Source organism: Vitis vinifera, chromosome 2 (genome assembly GCF_030704535.1).
Source record: "Vitis vinifera cultivar Pinot Noir 40024 chromosome 2, ASM3070453v1".
Classification (NCBI taxonomy): Eukaryota; Viridiplantae; Streptophyta; class Magnoliopsida; order Vitales; family Vitaceae; genus Vitis; species Vitis vinifera.
In genome coordinates this window covers 2,595,340-2,610,000 of record NC_081806.1, presented here as the reverse complement: position 1 = coordinate 2,610,000, position 14,661 = coordinate 2,595,340, and the positions used below count along the sequence as shown (strand labels likewise).

The window sequence follows — 14,661 nt, the reverse complement described above, 5'->3', positions numbered from 1 at the left end:
ATTTTGTTCAAGAAGAACAATACTCTTGCTCTAGAAGCATACACCGATGTTGACTATGCAGGTTCCCTAGTGGATCGAAGATCAATTACAAGGTATTGTACTTTTCTTGGAGAAAATCTAGTAACATGGAGAAATAAAAAGCAGAATATGGTAGCAAGGTCGTCTATAGAATCAGAGTTTAGGGTCATTGCTCAAGGGTTGTGTGAACTACTTTGGCTGAAGATTATTCTAGATGATTTGAGAATCAAGTGGGATGGTCCTATGAAGCTTTATTGTAACAACAAGTCGGCTATCAATATTGCTCATAACCCTATACAACACGATAGGACAAACCATATTGAGATTGATAGACATTTCATCAAAGAACAATTGGAGGAAGGAGTAGTGTGTATGTCCTATGTTCCATCAGAACATCAATTAGCTGATATTCTAACAGAAGGGCTGAACAGTTCAATGTTTCACGATCTTGTATTCAAGCTGGGAATGGAAGACATCTATTCCTCGGCTTGAGGGGGAGTGTTGAGCTATAAATAGAATAGGAAATTTTTTTTCCCTATTATGTTAGTTTTAATTTCTATAAATAGATAGGTTTATTAGTTTCCTATTTCTATAAATAGATAGTTTTATGATTTAGAAATAGGTTAGTTTAGGAATAAGTTAGTTTCCTATTATGTCTCTTGTGTCCTATTTCTTCTCTTGTAATCTCCTATATAAACCGTGTGTATAGTCAATCTAATAGAGAGAGAACTTATTATTTTTCATCCCATATTTCGTGTCAACTACCATTACAAGTGAATAGCAAGTCCATATTAAGAGACAGCATCAAGTTCCAGTTCACAGTTTCAATCTCAAACAAGTGTGGTGGTCATGTTAAAAGTGCAAAAGGATGAGACTAAAAGGTTTTAAAAACATTCGAAAACTAGGGAGTTTCATTACATAGAGAGAGATTAGGGGTTATAAGCCAACCTGTTACCAGTCCAGTTGTGGAAATACTGCATGAAAGTCAAGGAAGCCCAAATCATTATGAATTCAATTCATCGAATTCAAGAATACTGACAGTGATGGACAACTTATACAACTACATATTTTTGATGCAGCATATAACCTACCTCATGACCAATAACTCCCAAAATTGCTGCATAATCTGCATCCGTAGCAGTTTCTGGAGATGCCAAGACAAGCTTGGAATTGAAAATCTGTTGAAAAGGACTCCCATCATAAATCTAACAAGATCAAATGGAAGAAATTAAATATAATGACCTATAAAATGGTCAGAGAACATACATTCAAACTTTTGTTTTCCATGGCTCCCCTGGCAATCAATTACAAAATAGACAGTATCAGTGTGCAATAAATAAACTAAAAATGTAATAATCTAACATAATCATATACATGAAAGATTATTGAAAGGAGAATGCAAATACATGTTAAAATCTGGAACTGCCACAATATTGAACAGATCCAGGTCATACTCAAGACCAAAAACCTGTTTCAGGGACCAAAAACAGAGTAGACAATTCTTTAGAATCAAAATCAATGAGCTAGCTTTAAGGCTATATATGTGGTGCAAAAGAGCTCAAAAGAAGTAACTGACATCCTCATCCCATTTCATGGCTGCTTTAAGGGAATACATGGCATGGACAGTCCTGGGTACATCTTGTGCTGGGGTCCAGATCCTCAAGGATACAGTTCGGCCTGAACGGGTAACAAAAGTGTCATCTCTGCTTTCCAACTGTCCAGCAACTAAAGCAAATAAGTAACAAGGTTTCTTGAAGGGGTCCTCCCAAATGGCATAGTGTTTGCCACCCTGCAGCAGAACAAGAAAAAGACATCAATAATAAACAACTAATAGTTCAAATCAAAATCCTTTTCTCAACAATAAGTAAAATTCACCTCAAGGTCTCCATGCTCTATGAGATTTCCATTAGACAACAATACCGGGTATAATGACTTATCACCTTCAATGCGGCATGTGTATTTTGCCATAATATCAGGGCGATCCTAATAGTACAAATCAAATGCATCAATTAAGAGTAACACATATTAAAAGGTCAAGAAACAAGACACTATGATCAATAAATCCTCCAAAAATATCAACCTGATAGAATGTAATTTTTCGGAAACCCTCTGCTTCACATTGTGTACAGAAATTCCCAGATGACTTGTAAAGGCCCTGCAATGAGAAATATTGACAATGTGAGGATGGAGACAAACCAGATGTAGTACAAGAAGAACATCATGATGCATAGAAAACATGTTTCACCTCTAATGATGTGTTCTTTTGTGGACATATCTCAGTAACAATTTCCAGAGTAAATTCACCACTTGGAAGTGATGGAAGTGTCAGATGGCGGGGGCTCAGGACGTAATCTTCTTCCTGAAACACATATCTCAGTAACTCATACAAATAACATTGAGAAATGGAAATTCAGAAATTACACACATCTAAGAATGTTTCAACAATCCATTAAATAGTTATATAGAAGTGCCTAGAATTTTTAGGAAAATATCAAAAATGGGAAAATTGAATATTTCACATGGTATTTTTATTTTTAATCCAATTCATTTCATAGCTTTTATTCCATGAAAAAAATGAACATAAATTTATAGTGTCACAAGAAAAAAAAAAGGTAAAATTAATATTTCTACATATAAAAAAGCTCTGTGGTAAGAAGTGGGGAAAACCCATTTACAAGCATTGTGTTATAATCTGGAGGAACTTTGATAAACGAACGCATTGTGTTGCACAATAGAGGCACTAAGACAAAAAGCATAGCAAGGCCACCTAAAAATTACATACCTTAAGTTCCTTGCTGTTGACCTTTACTGAAACAAGCTTCAGATCTACCCCATCCAATACCAGTGGGAAAGGAGAACCTGCACCACGAGATATTCAATCTTAAAAGATGAGATTCAGAGCCAAGCAAGAAACTTAGAGAAAACATAAAAAAGTAGAGGTTGGATCTTGGCTGTTAAATTACTACCTTCAACTCTGGGTAAGACAGTTATTTTTGAATAGACAGTTGTTTTCTCCTCACCCAACAAAAAATTCAAATCCATCTGAAGTGGCAGTTCAAGAAGTGCATAAGAACACAAGCCAATTCAAAGACCTAACAAATATATGTGTTCTATTTTAAACAATTTTATACCGTATCAAAGTAGTAATCAGGAAGCTTGTAATCCTTCAGGAAGATTTCTTTTGGCATATCCATTTTGGATTCTTCAACTTGCTTTGGTGAGCTTTCTGTTGCAACTGAGCAGACAAACCTCCTGCTGACTTGCTTAGCCCTCTGAAACAAGGTGAAGGAATCAAACACAAGAAGCAAAATACTACATGAATCCATGCAGGCAAAAAAAGTCTGGTGATACTCAATACAATACTGAGGCACAATGATTTAAGGAAAACCCAAGTTAGAGAACAGGGAGAGGCTTAATGCAACACATCAACTTACATATAATGATGGATGAGGAAACCGGTAATTTCTCCGATGTGAAACCTAGAAAAAATAGATGGATGATCAGAATTCAGCCATCTTCCTCACCAATTCAAAGGTATTAAATGCAGAAAAGCAACACATGGCAAAAATTCAAACTTCCCTATACCATATAAAAACACAAACCTCTAAGTTAAGAGATTGCCTATATCTAGAGATATTCTTTGCTGAATGTTTAAGGGAACTAACACAACACGGGGCTTGGAGCTGCAAAAAGACAAGTGGAAAGAGTCAAGATACTTATAAGGAAAAAGCTCAACGCATTTTGTAAGGCCACAAGGATTCAGTTACAGAGCAAACATAAGATAAAGAAATGAGAAGCATGCCAAATTTAAAAAATTTTAAACCAATATACCAATATGCTATTCTCTAAGAAACAAATAAGAAAAAAGAAACAGCTTTAACAAGAAAACTAAATATCACCACCACAGAGGGCAAAATATATTACTATTGCCACAACAGAGACGGAAAAAAGAAACAGCTTTAACAAGAAAACTAAACACCATTACTAGCACTTTAAACCCGGTTCAAAATAACCAGGCAAAAGATATTACTATTGCCACAACAAAGATGGCAACCGCAATGAACCCTCATGCTCCTCTTGGAATATTGCAACAGACACTTCAACCCAATCAGTTACTAACCCCAGGATTTTCATTTCTACATTTTTCTTTGCAATCAAACCAGCAGTGTACTAGATTAATAAAAAAAATGATAAAAATGGAAATGAGATTGAGGAATCACAGGAGCAGAGGAGATCAAACCCAAAAGACCCGTCCTTGCCAAACCCGAACCTTTACACGGAAGAATCAACCGAGCCATTCAGTTCAAAATCCCCACACAATACTACTGTCAAAAACCGAACTATTACAAACCCATAAAAATAAAAGTAGAGTAGACCCAGATGATTAAAGCCCACAGGCAACCGCAAAACCCCACAAGAGGGACCCAAAAACCCAGATCAGAAAGACCCACAGGAAAACAAAGAGGAAATAGAGTAGAAACAGTCTCACTCTGTTTTTATAAGGATATGGATAATTCAAATTATGGACAAGAAAATTCAAAAAAAAAAAAAAAAGGAGATGAAAAAACACTGACTTCAGGGAAGATTCAAACAAATAAAAATAAACATGAAAAAATAAAGACCTTCTGAGAAAAATGGATTGCCGAGATCACCCCGATCAGATGAAGAAGAAAGAGAAACACGGGATTTCGCGAAAACCTAAGATGATGAAATGATATGCGACCCCCCAAAAACGAAAGATATTTCTATATTTTATCTATTTAAAGAAAAATTATAATCAAAATCTTCGTATGTGCCAATCATGGGCCAGATCATTTTGGGTTGGGCCAAGCTAGGGCTAAATTCAGGTTTAATATTGGGCAGGTCTAAGCAAGTAATAGGCCTGTTTGTCTAACCCTTTGCCGAGTCCATTTTTGTTCATCCTTAGCCCAGCCCATTTTTTGTGGGACATGGATGGGTTTGAATATACAGCCCATTTAGAACAGGGGGGTTTTGGTTGAAGAGAGCTGAGGGCTTATTAATAAAAAAATCTTGATAGAAAAACATTTTATTATTGCCTTTTACTACTTACTAGAAGTTAAAGTGTGGTCCAATTCTAATTTAAAATATATATATATATATATATATTAGTATTAAAAATGTTTTGTTAAATGGTTATTTTATGTATCAAAATTGTGCTAATGAATTTTTGTGAAAGAAAAATTTAAGGTGAAACGGTAATTTTACTGATTAAAAGAATGATGTGAGTGTAATTCCTGTTATGTCCTCTAATTCTTCCTTTCAATCATTGGTAGAGGACTCAAAGAAATTTGATCTTCAATGAAAAGTTTGTTAAATTTTGATGTTATAGAACTTCAACTTGGACCTTAACTTGATGTGATTTGAGTTTTGAGTTGACTTGAGTAATGTTGACAAAGGGTTTGGCAATTCAAATGGAAGACAGTTTCTTTTTAGATTTGAATCTTGAAGTTTGAAACTTATAAGTTTGAAAATTGTGACAATTTAAAGATTTTCGAAGAAATTGAAGATTCTTTGATGATTGGGAAAAGATTTGATGATGCTTTGAATTTCTCTTAAAGGATTTTTATTTTTATTTTTTGAATTATCTTATTATTGCATACTAATTTATCTTTTAAATTATGTCTTAAGATTGTATTTGGCACACAAGAATAAAGAATGAAAATGAATATTTTATTTTTATGTTATTTGACTCATCTTAAACCTTTGAAATATTATTTTTTTAAATACCACTTAAAAAAATTGAAATGTTACATTTGATTTTCGATTTATTTCTTAAGGAGTGATAATTACTTTTTCAATTAATCTAATTTAAGTACGTAATAAATTGCAAAAGGCTAAATTTTGCCATTTTACAAATGATACCTCAAAAGGTTTTTTATGGATACGAGTCGAATGTAAAGAGAACAATTTTTTGAACTTAAAATAGTATTAATATTCTAGTTTGTTTGAAACATTGAGTGGATTAAAATAATTTTCTAAGTTTCCAAATGTACCTAAAAATGATTGAGTCGTAACTTAGTTCAGAATTTTTTTTTTTCTGGCTTTAACTTTTGTCAAATCTATAAAGGCAAAGCCAATGTAATCTCTTCCACTAGCCTTTCCCTACATAATTTTGCCAATGGTACAATGTTGTGAGTGAAAATAAGGTATGACAAACCAATTAAGTTATTTGCATTAGCCATTCATAAGTTGATTGCATTGCTAAGGGAGGATGGAACAATAAGGTTGGTGTAGTAGAGTGCATTGGCTAATCTCCTTATACCAACACACTTCACTATGCATGCTACTAATATAACAAATTAGTAAAGTTGTCACTTAATGAAGTTGCACAACTTTACAAGTCGAATTGATATGAAAAATGACAAGAGGTGACACTTGGCTTAGGACAACTATTATAAGTCCATTGACCATATTGACTATCTCCTTTTCTAAGGTCATATAATATCATACCATTGATATTAATCGCTTGACTAGGAATGACAATCGGGTGCAGCTCGAGATGAGTTACCCTCTATCCCAACTTCATCCCGTTCATTTAAAATAACTCAGGACTTCTATAACATTATACAATTAGGGAAAAAAAAAAGACAAAAAGATTTCAAAAATGGAGAAATATAACAATCCAAGTCATCTACACATGAGGCAGCTTTTATGAAAGAACCATCGTTACACGTATGCAACCCTTTTCTCCCAAATTTCTTCTCAGCCCCCTTCCTTTCAAAACAGAAATAAAAGACCCTTTTCAATGGACCCTTGGGGTGGAAACGTCAAGAATTTGGTCTATTTTTTCGAGCCATGCCTATGGTTAGAGCAAAACTATATGGCCTCGCTTTTTGGTCTATATATTATAGAAATAATTTTTCTAAAAGTTTAAATCGGTAAGATTTGAATCCACAGTACATATCACAATGACAATGGTACATCTACTTTGAATTGAGTAAATGAGGAGGAAGAAGCCAAGGGGTATTAATAATATATCTAAAAAGGAATGAAGTCGGTAATAAGGGCCAAAATAAAAAATAAAAATGAGACATAATAGTACCAAAACACAATCAATACTTTATTAACATTATCATCACGAGAATCACACACAGAAACACACGTTGTCTTTTTCCGAGGGGGGTTGAACTATAGAGATTAGAGAGAAGCACCGTCCCGGCGTCCCCCATCACAATGATGTGGCCGCTAAGACAATAAGACAAGCAACATTATTTGACAAGCCAAGCTAAACTGATGGGGCGTGGACTTTGCGTCACTTCCACTTTTATTGTTAAGCTTTTATAGGAAAGCTATCGTCTACTATAACACACTCACCACCAATAATTGATACAATACGTAGATAGTAGTAGTAGGAGGAGGGGCCTAGCCCTAGCGACGGAAGCTCCTGACCTGGCGAGGTTGCTCACCCTCATCCGCTCGGAGTTTGACAGCTGTGTAGATAGCTGCCCCCGCCACCGCCCCCAGCGTTGGAGCCACCAGATATATCCATATCGCCCTGTAATTCCCTGCTGCCACGGCCGGCCCCAGAGTCCTCACTGGATTCATCGAACCACCACTCGACGGCCTGCCACATCAAATTCAGTTCCCAATTATTATTATTATTATTATTATTTTACCCCTCCCCAACTATACTATGCATTTAGAAAGAGAATTTCTCTATCATATTTTTATACGGAATAAACCATAAAAATTATTTTTTTATATTTAAGTTTTTAAATATTTTAACTTTTATTCATATTTCCCTTAAAAAAAATTAAATAAGAAAATTTAATTCTCATTCAAAGTGATGATCAGTGAATCAATTTAATAATTTAATAATTGAATTCAAGTCATTAAATAAGCTATGTTTGATAAAATGATTTAAAATAAAAAATTTTAAATAACAAATAAAAATAATTAATTTATTTTTAATTTTATATTTTTATTTTACTTTTTTATCCCAATTTGTCATAATTATTTTTATGATATCTTTTACTATTTCATTATTATCTGTTACTCGATTTTTTTTATTTTAATTATAATTTATAATAATAAATATGTTAATTTGATAATTTAAAATAAATTTTAAGTAAATTTTATTAAACAACTTTAATACTTAAAATAAAGAATAAGTTTGAAGCAAATAATTTAAGTATAATTTAACTTAAAGTCAACTTAAACATACATTAGTTTTTTCAATTAAAAAGAAGCTAAAAATGGCAAGAAAAAAAGTAAAACAACACTGACCCTGCCACAAGAATGTTCAGCATAACAGTAGCTCCAACCGCTATACCAGCCAATTCCCCCACCTGTTACGTTATCAATTAATTTAAGACCTTGGGTTTGTTAACTTGCTAGGTATTAAAAACAATACTATGTATTAAGTCAACTTGAACTTAAAAACTAAAAGAATTAAGACGGTGGAGAAGCAATTCGGAAAACCTTAAATCAGGATTATATATACTTACAGCTCGAGTATCCGTGGCGACGGCGGTGACAACGAACAAGAGATTGAAAGTGATAAGGAACTCAAGGGCGAAGGCCTGCCCAATGCTGACCGAAGGGACGGTGACACCACCAGACATGAATGGGTGGAAAACAGCCTTGAGAGCGAAGGAAGCGCAGATGGATGCTGAAACTTGTGCTGCGATATAGGCCGGAACTTGCACCCACGGGAAGTGACGAAGCGCGGCGAAGGCAATCGTGAGGGAGGGGTTGAGGTGAGCTCCTGAGATATGGCCTGTGGAAAGAATCACTATCATCACCGCAAGCCCGGCGCATGCCGCATTCCCTATCAGAGTCTCCACCCCACTGTACTTCTGGTTCACGATGGGTCCCGCCGTCGCTGCAAATATCAAGATGAACGTTCCCACAAACTCTGCTCCAAGCTGCCCAATTAATTAACCCCACAACACACATATTGTGTATTATTTAGGACCCACCACCATATAGAATGAAAAGGAGTATGGGTAACTAAAACTTCATCAAAAGAAATATGAACCGATGATACCTAGTTAAATTAATATTCCTGGGAAAAATATGGGTTCGGTAGGCCTTAGATCATGATATGATATTTTAATACATTAGGTGATGCATGCACCGATAATTTTGCATATAAAATATGAGGAGAGAACGATTATGAGGAGCAATCATGATTTGGATGGGGGAAAACATCCAAAATTTTTGTAGACGCTTCCTTCTCCAAGAGGTTTTAGTCTTTTGTTTAACTAATCCCTAGAGAATAATTGAAAAGAGCAAATTATTTCTAACCATTCGTTGTTATGCCATTGACAGTGAAGTTCAATTTTAAACCAGTTCATGGATATTGTTAAAAAATGCGAGACTTAACATAATGCTACAATATTCGGAATCGGTCGTGACATCATGCACAGTAGTCATGGAATAAATTCTTCAAGCCTACCTCTTCAACTGTGCATGTACACGTCTATGTATATAAAAAAATGTAACTTTTTTTCTTTTTCTTTTTCTTTTTTAGATATAAGAAATAATAATATCAACGGCCATAAATAATTGGCATTTTTTCTTTCTGATTCCGTTTAATTTTACTTGTATCAGAGAAAATGAAATGAATACCAAACCACGTACCTTCCGGGTGAGAGAGACGTCGGGCGCAGGAAAATCTGTGAAACAGGTAGGAGATGGAGCCCACGAGGCGGCCCCAACCGGCAGGCACTTGCATCGCGGCATTGACTTACGATCGTAGGACAGCGAATCGACTCGGAGCGACGAAAACAATGGGCCCCCGGGTGTTCCAGGCGTCGCCGGCGCCGACGCTGTCGGCGTACCAGTTTCTGCTTCCGCCATTGAGAAGCAAAAGTGATAATATTTTTTGTTTTTTTGTTTTTTTGTTTTTTTTTTTTGGTTTTTCTTGGGTGGGGGTGGGGGAGGGGGGTGAGGGGAGAGATTGAGTGATGGGATTTGAAGGGAAGTTACATGATTTGACGGTCTTTATAAAGGTGTCGCTACACAATCGTCCTAATCTTGGCCAGAGTGAGTGACACTAACCCAGATAAGAAACCCTCAGAAAAACATATGGGTAGATAAAACTACGGTTTTTTTTTTTTTTTTTTTTCAAATTTTGATTTCTGGGAAGAAAACTTGGGAGAAAGTTACATGCTGTGCAGGATTTTATGAACGTGTTGCTAAGGAAGAAGAGAACTGAAACGAGCCAGCTTATATAAAAGAAGTGCTTACACTCAAATGAAAAGCACCTTCATCAGAATTGAGAAAACTTGAAAAGGAGATAAAATGGAGCGGAGTAAAGAAAGAACCTGGAGATTGAAAACAGAGAGAGAGAGAGAGAGAGAGAGAGAGGACGCGAGGTTGAAGAAGGGTCTGTTTGGTGCATTGAGTGCTTGCATAAATGCATTCTTATATACACACAAAAAGAGGGAGGAGCAAAGTCAATGCTCGTTCCCATCACCTTCACAGCTACTCACTCAAAAGGTGGTGCTAGAGTCACAGCCTTGAGGCAGAACTGTTTCATTGTGGCGAAAATGTGCAGCGCATGAAGGCATCGGTGACGACAAAACACCTCACATACCTGTGACGCCCAAATTTTCCTTGATATAAATAATAATTCCACTACACCACCCCCTTCCAATAATGTATTAAACAAGCACACACTTTTATAAAAAAACGAAAAAAATAAATTATTTAAATGGACTTTTTCCCTCTCTTTTGGTGTGCTTCCTCGTTGAATACTTTTGTTTTATAACATTATACAATGAATTATATTTTTCTTTTTATTTTTTTATAACGTAACTATCCACAAAAATAACTCTTAACAATTCACTTTTCCGTACATCTTATTTATTATTTTTTAATAATAAAAAATAATACTTTCAAATAAGGTCTTTTAATTGTATAAAATTATAAAACCTTCACAACTATTTTCAAAAATAATTACCCAAATCTTTATCACATGAAAAATACATATCACGTTATTCTGAAATGTCATTTTTCATTAAAAAGAATGTGTAGTCGTTTCATTGCTGCATCTAATCGGGCACTGAATTAGCCTGCTTTCATTTTCATTCATGTAAGTCAACTTAGAAGTTTTGTCAATGTTCTTGAACTAATGTGCAACTACTTCAATCAACTTGCATTTTTAAAAAATTTGAAGTCTAGGGACATGGCATGGGGACCCATTTTTTGGACTACCCATCTTGTCTATACCTAATAAGAAGGGTTTGGGAGAAGATAGGAGTGACTATCATAATTCATAGAAAGCTTTTCCTCACATCTATTTAGAAAACCTACGCGGGATCTTAAGCTCTATGATTAGTATTGAATCTATTGATTAGTGTAAAGGGAAAGCTTTGTCATGGGGATAATTTGATGACAATGATGGTGCCTTCTTTAATCATCAATCAAGCACTCCTTGAATGTAGGCCATGATCAAGCTAATGCTATCTAGCTTTAATCCAAAACCTATAATCATGTTATGATTCCTTAACCCATTCCAGAATGTGCTTTTTAAAAAATATTCTGTGCTACGTTGCTACCTTTATGAGCTAGCATTATTCCAGAATACTTGACCAGCAAGTTCATCAGCACTTGATGTCTTGATTGCTGTGTTGGATTTTATCAGAGAGAATCAAATAGAATAGGGCATCTAGGGATCAGTAATGTGATTGGATTTTCTTTTAACAGGAGTTTGATTTCTCTCTTCTACAAGATGATATTATAATTCTCTTTCATTCTTATCCTATTTTTAATTTTTTTTTTCCTTCGTACCAAACATGCCCGTCTTCATAGTTGAGGGAAGAAGATCATGAATGTCATATCTACTCGAAAACAAGGACATGAAAATGCAGCAAGAAATAGACACATGCTTGATAGGCACTTGCTGAGGACAAGTGTCTATTGCTGGTCCTTTTCAATAGGATTAATGATGAAAGTTGAAATTCAGTCATCTTTCTAATGAATTGAATTTCCTCCACTATGTCCAGGAACAAAACCCTTCTCATTGCATTCTGCTATTTTATGCTACAAACAAACAAACAAACAAAACTTCTCAGACAGGAATTCCTCCAAACCCAAAAGTGAAAAAGCCCCCACTCACTGTGGAAGCCACCATCTCTTCCTTATACTATAAAAAATTGAAAAGAAACTGGCTTTCGCATGTATGATTCTGTCCACAAATGACATTGGAGAGCTCTGTGCAATGCAATGTCCCTTTGAAATTACAATACCTAATCATTCCATGTGGGAAAGGGGAAGTGGGTTGACCATCAATATTCATTCCCTCAAAGGAGAGCTCTTACAGGATTTGTGGCACAAAACTTTGAGATTGGGATGTGTTTGTTGAGTAGAAGATACTCCACATGATTCCCATGAAGCTCCTTTCTGCTCTCTCTCTTTTCTTTTCCTCCACTCTTTTTCTAGGCGGTGGAGGGCCCTCTCTACTTTTTTAACACAATGCCAAACCACAATCATGAGCCCAGCAACACACTAAGCAGTATGCCATTAGCTAGAACCTTCTGCTCGCTTTAAATGGGTAGTTGGATGGTCGATGCTCTTCTATTTCAAGCTTTTTGGAACTCAAAATGTCAAAAGTATATCAAACTCCACGCCAGTGGGTATTAATGTGAAAGTAATTGTGACTCAGTGAGCTACAAATACATTACATCTAGGAACTAGATAATAACAAATATTGGTATGTCTGAATGTTAGTCAGCTTGATATACATTTGCTTGTCAATTACTCAAGGTATACATCGCTGGTGAATCAGCCAACTCAAGGAGGCAGGTATGTTCTCTCACATGGGTTCAATAAATTGGGAACAAAGAAATAGGTTTGACACAGAACTTCAATAAACTAAACCAAACTCTCATTCTAAGTTAAACTACCTGTAAACCCAAAACTTAAGCTACAGAGAATGAGGGGACAATAAAAATCAGGTTAACAAGATGGCAGCTCTAGAACCTCGCAGCTGCATGTGGCAACACTGACGAATTGAAGAACCCTTTCTTCTATTCAATTGAGGTGCCTTAGTTCACATGAGGCAAGAAAGAGAGACAGAGCTGAGCCCACATAATCTCTAAAGGCTGAATCATCATTAACAATGATTATCCACATACTAAACCATCTACAAAATGGAATTGCCTGGCACATTTCAAAAGATTGACCTAAGTAAGATGGAACCTGATGGTGCCAGTTAGTGAGTAGATGGGAATGGATCTCTGAGATCTAAAAGAAAGAAAGAAATAAGTTTGCACATTTTTAGTTTTTTAAAATACTTGATCAATAAGTAGTTAGGATTTGAGTCCTTTAAAATGCATAATTAATAAGTAGTTGGCATTTGAGTCTTATTTAGAATTTAGGAAGTTTTCTTATTGGAACTTTTCCTCAAAAGAAGTTTCTATGTTCCTAAACTTTCTATTTTGTAGATAGTCTCTGTTCCTAAAATCCGTATTTGAATCATTTTATAATAAGTTATTTGTGACAGATTCTCCATCTAATAAAGGAAATTCAACCATCTAAGCAACTCTGAAACCAAAAGAACAATCAAATACTCTTGATAAGAACCAATTCAAAGTTGAGAGCAAGAAGGAAAAACCTACAACATGGCATCTATTGCTCAATTTTTCTTTCCCTAGTTTATCCACCTACCATACACATCTTCTGGAACAAGGAGGCCCTAAAAGACAAGTTGATGAATTGTCTATTACAAACATTGTCCAAGGACTTTATGAAGTTTCTTATTAACTCCTAATAAGGATGAGTTATAAGAATGGTTAGTCAAGGAATAAGTACTCAAGGGGCACTGGTCTGAAAGAGTCATGACACAGGTTTTAATTGCCAACACTGGAGAGTGCATATCCATAGTTTATACTCACATTTATGGCTCTCAAGTATTTGTGAGAGCACAATGAAAGTTAATGCTTGAATGTCCAAAGCAAAAGACTGTTGTGGCTAATTTAAGAGCTGTAGAATCTTATAGGGTTGTTGAGAGGAATATTAGGAGGTTTGCAACTACAGTTTCTTTGTTTTGTCAAAGACTTGGTTGGTATGTTTTGGAAGGTTTGATTGCCAAACTCAAAAATTATGTTTGTTCGAAGAAAGAATAAAGATTGTAGAGTTTATTTCCATTACATATGTTAAATGTTCTCAACCTGAAGCATTTTCTAAGGGCTAGTTTCCCCACACCTCTAGGAATTGATTCTCAAGGTTGTCAAAATTCTCTGGATTTTTTTTTTCATGGGTTGCATGAGAAAATTCTGCACAGCAAAGTGTACACTTTGAAGAAATCAATATCAAAGGAAACTTGCATTCTTTTTGCAAGCTTGGACAATCATCATTGTGTCATGCCCCTGAAATATGTGAAGATCAAATTTTTGCATTCATCATAGCAGATACCAAAAAAAAATTTCATGAAATGATGAGAGAAAACCAATGTTCTCTTTGATCATGACCTCTTATTGATGAAGCAACACAATCCACAAGAATGAAAGCAGCTTGCCACTAATTTGTTGATTACAAAAAAAAAAATTCATTTAAGAACTTATCAATTTGTTTCACTCTGATAAAAAATTCCTAAAAGCTTGCCACTTGCATTATATGAAATTGAACAAGTCAAAAAGATCTTAAGATCCTCTCTTATATCGGCAATGAATA

At 35.2% G+C, this 14,661-nt stretch overlaps 2 protein-coding genes across 2 annotated transcripts in view; both read right to left on the bottom strand.

The window, feature by feature from the left end:
* The window catches only part of LOC100263283 (puromycin-sensitive aminopeptidase), a 13,728-nt gene extending 8,964 nt beyond the window's left edge, over window positions 1-4,764 (bottom strand). The window contains exons 1-15 of the mRNA XM_010662250.3: window positions 4,641-4,764; window positions 4,239-4,340; window positions 3,621-3,701; window positions 3,453-3,497; window positions 3,150-3,290; window positions 2,985-3,060; window positions 2,801-2,877; window positions 2,264-2,377; window positions 2,099-2,173; window positions 1,894-2,001; window positions 1,595-1,807; window positions 1,425-1,486; window positions 1,285-1,312; window positions 1,110-1,196; window positions 967-992 (exon numbers count right to left, since the gene is read on the bottom strand). Of these exons, the coding sequence (XP_010660552.1) occupies window positions 967-992; window positions 1,110-1,196; window positions 1,285-1,312; window positions 1,425-1,486; window positions 1,595-1,807; window positions 1,894-2,001; window positions 2,099-2,173; window positions 2,264-2,377; window positions 2,801-2,877; window positions 2,985-3,060; window positions 3,150-3,290; window positions 3,453-3,497; window positions 3,621-3,701; window positions 4,239-4,316 (1,211 nt within the window). The 5' untranslated portion in view covers window positions 4,317-4,340; window positions 4,641-4,764. The remainder of the gene's footprint in view (window positions 1-966; window positions 993-1,109; window positions 1,197-1,284; window positions 1,313-1,424; window positions 1,487-1,594; window positions 1,808-1,893; window positions 2,002-2,098; window positions 2,174-2,263; window positions 2,378-2,800; window positions 2,878-2,984; window positions 3,061-3,149; window positions 3,291-3,452; window positions 3,498-3,620; window positions 3,702-4,238; window positions 4,341-4,640) is intronic.
* Window positions 4,765-7,078: 2,314 nt separating this feature from the next.
* On the bottom strand, window positions 7,079-13,213 carry LOC100265051 (probable aquaporin NIP5-1). The gene is made up of 4 exons (XM_002276283.5): window positions 9,625-13,213; window positions 8,487-8,906; window positions 8,266-8,327; window positions 7,079-7,603 (listed from the first exon to the last, which is right to left on the bottom strand). Exons 1-4 carry the CDS (start codon window positions 9,841-9,843, stop codon window positions 7,408-7,410), a joined length of 897 nt encoding a protein of 298 aa, XP_002276319.1. The 5' UTR covers window positions 9,844-13,213; the 3' UTR covers window positions 7,079-7,407.
* Window positions 13,214-14,661: the final 1,448 nt, after the last annotated feature.

What these genes read in the sequence shown, in the direction of transcription:
- LOC100265051 (XM_002276283.5), bottom strand. Translation starts at nt 9,843, where the DNA reads ATGGCGGAAGCAGAAACTGGTACGCCGACAGCGTCGGCGCCGGCGACG. An exon ending in ACGTCTCTCTCACCCGGAAG is followed by an intron (nt 8,907 to 9,624) that starts GTACGTGGTTTG and finishes TTAATTGGGCAG; the next exon opens with CTTGGAGCAGAGTTTGTGGG. An exon ending in CTGAACATTCTTGTGGCAGG is followed by an intron (nt 7,604 to 8,265) that starts GTCAGTGTTGTT and finishes TTGATGTGGCAG; the next exon opens with GCCGTCGAGTGGTGGTTCGA.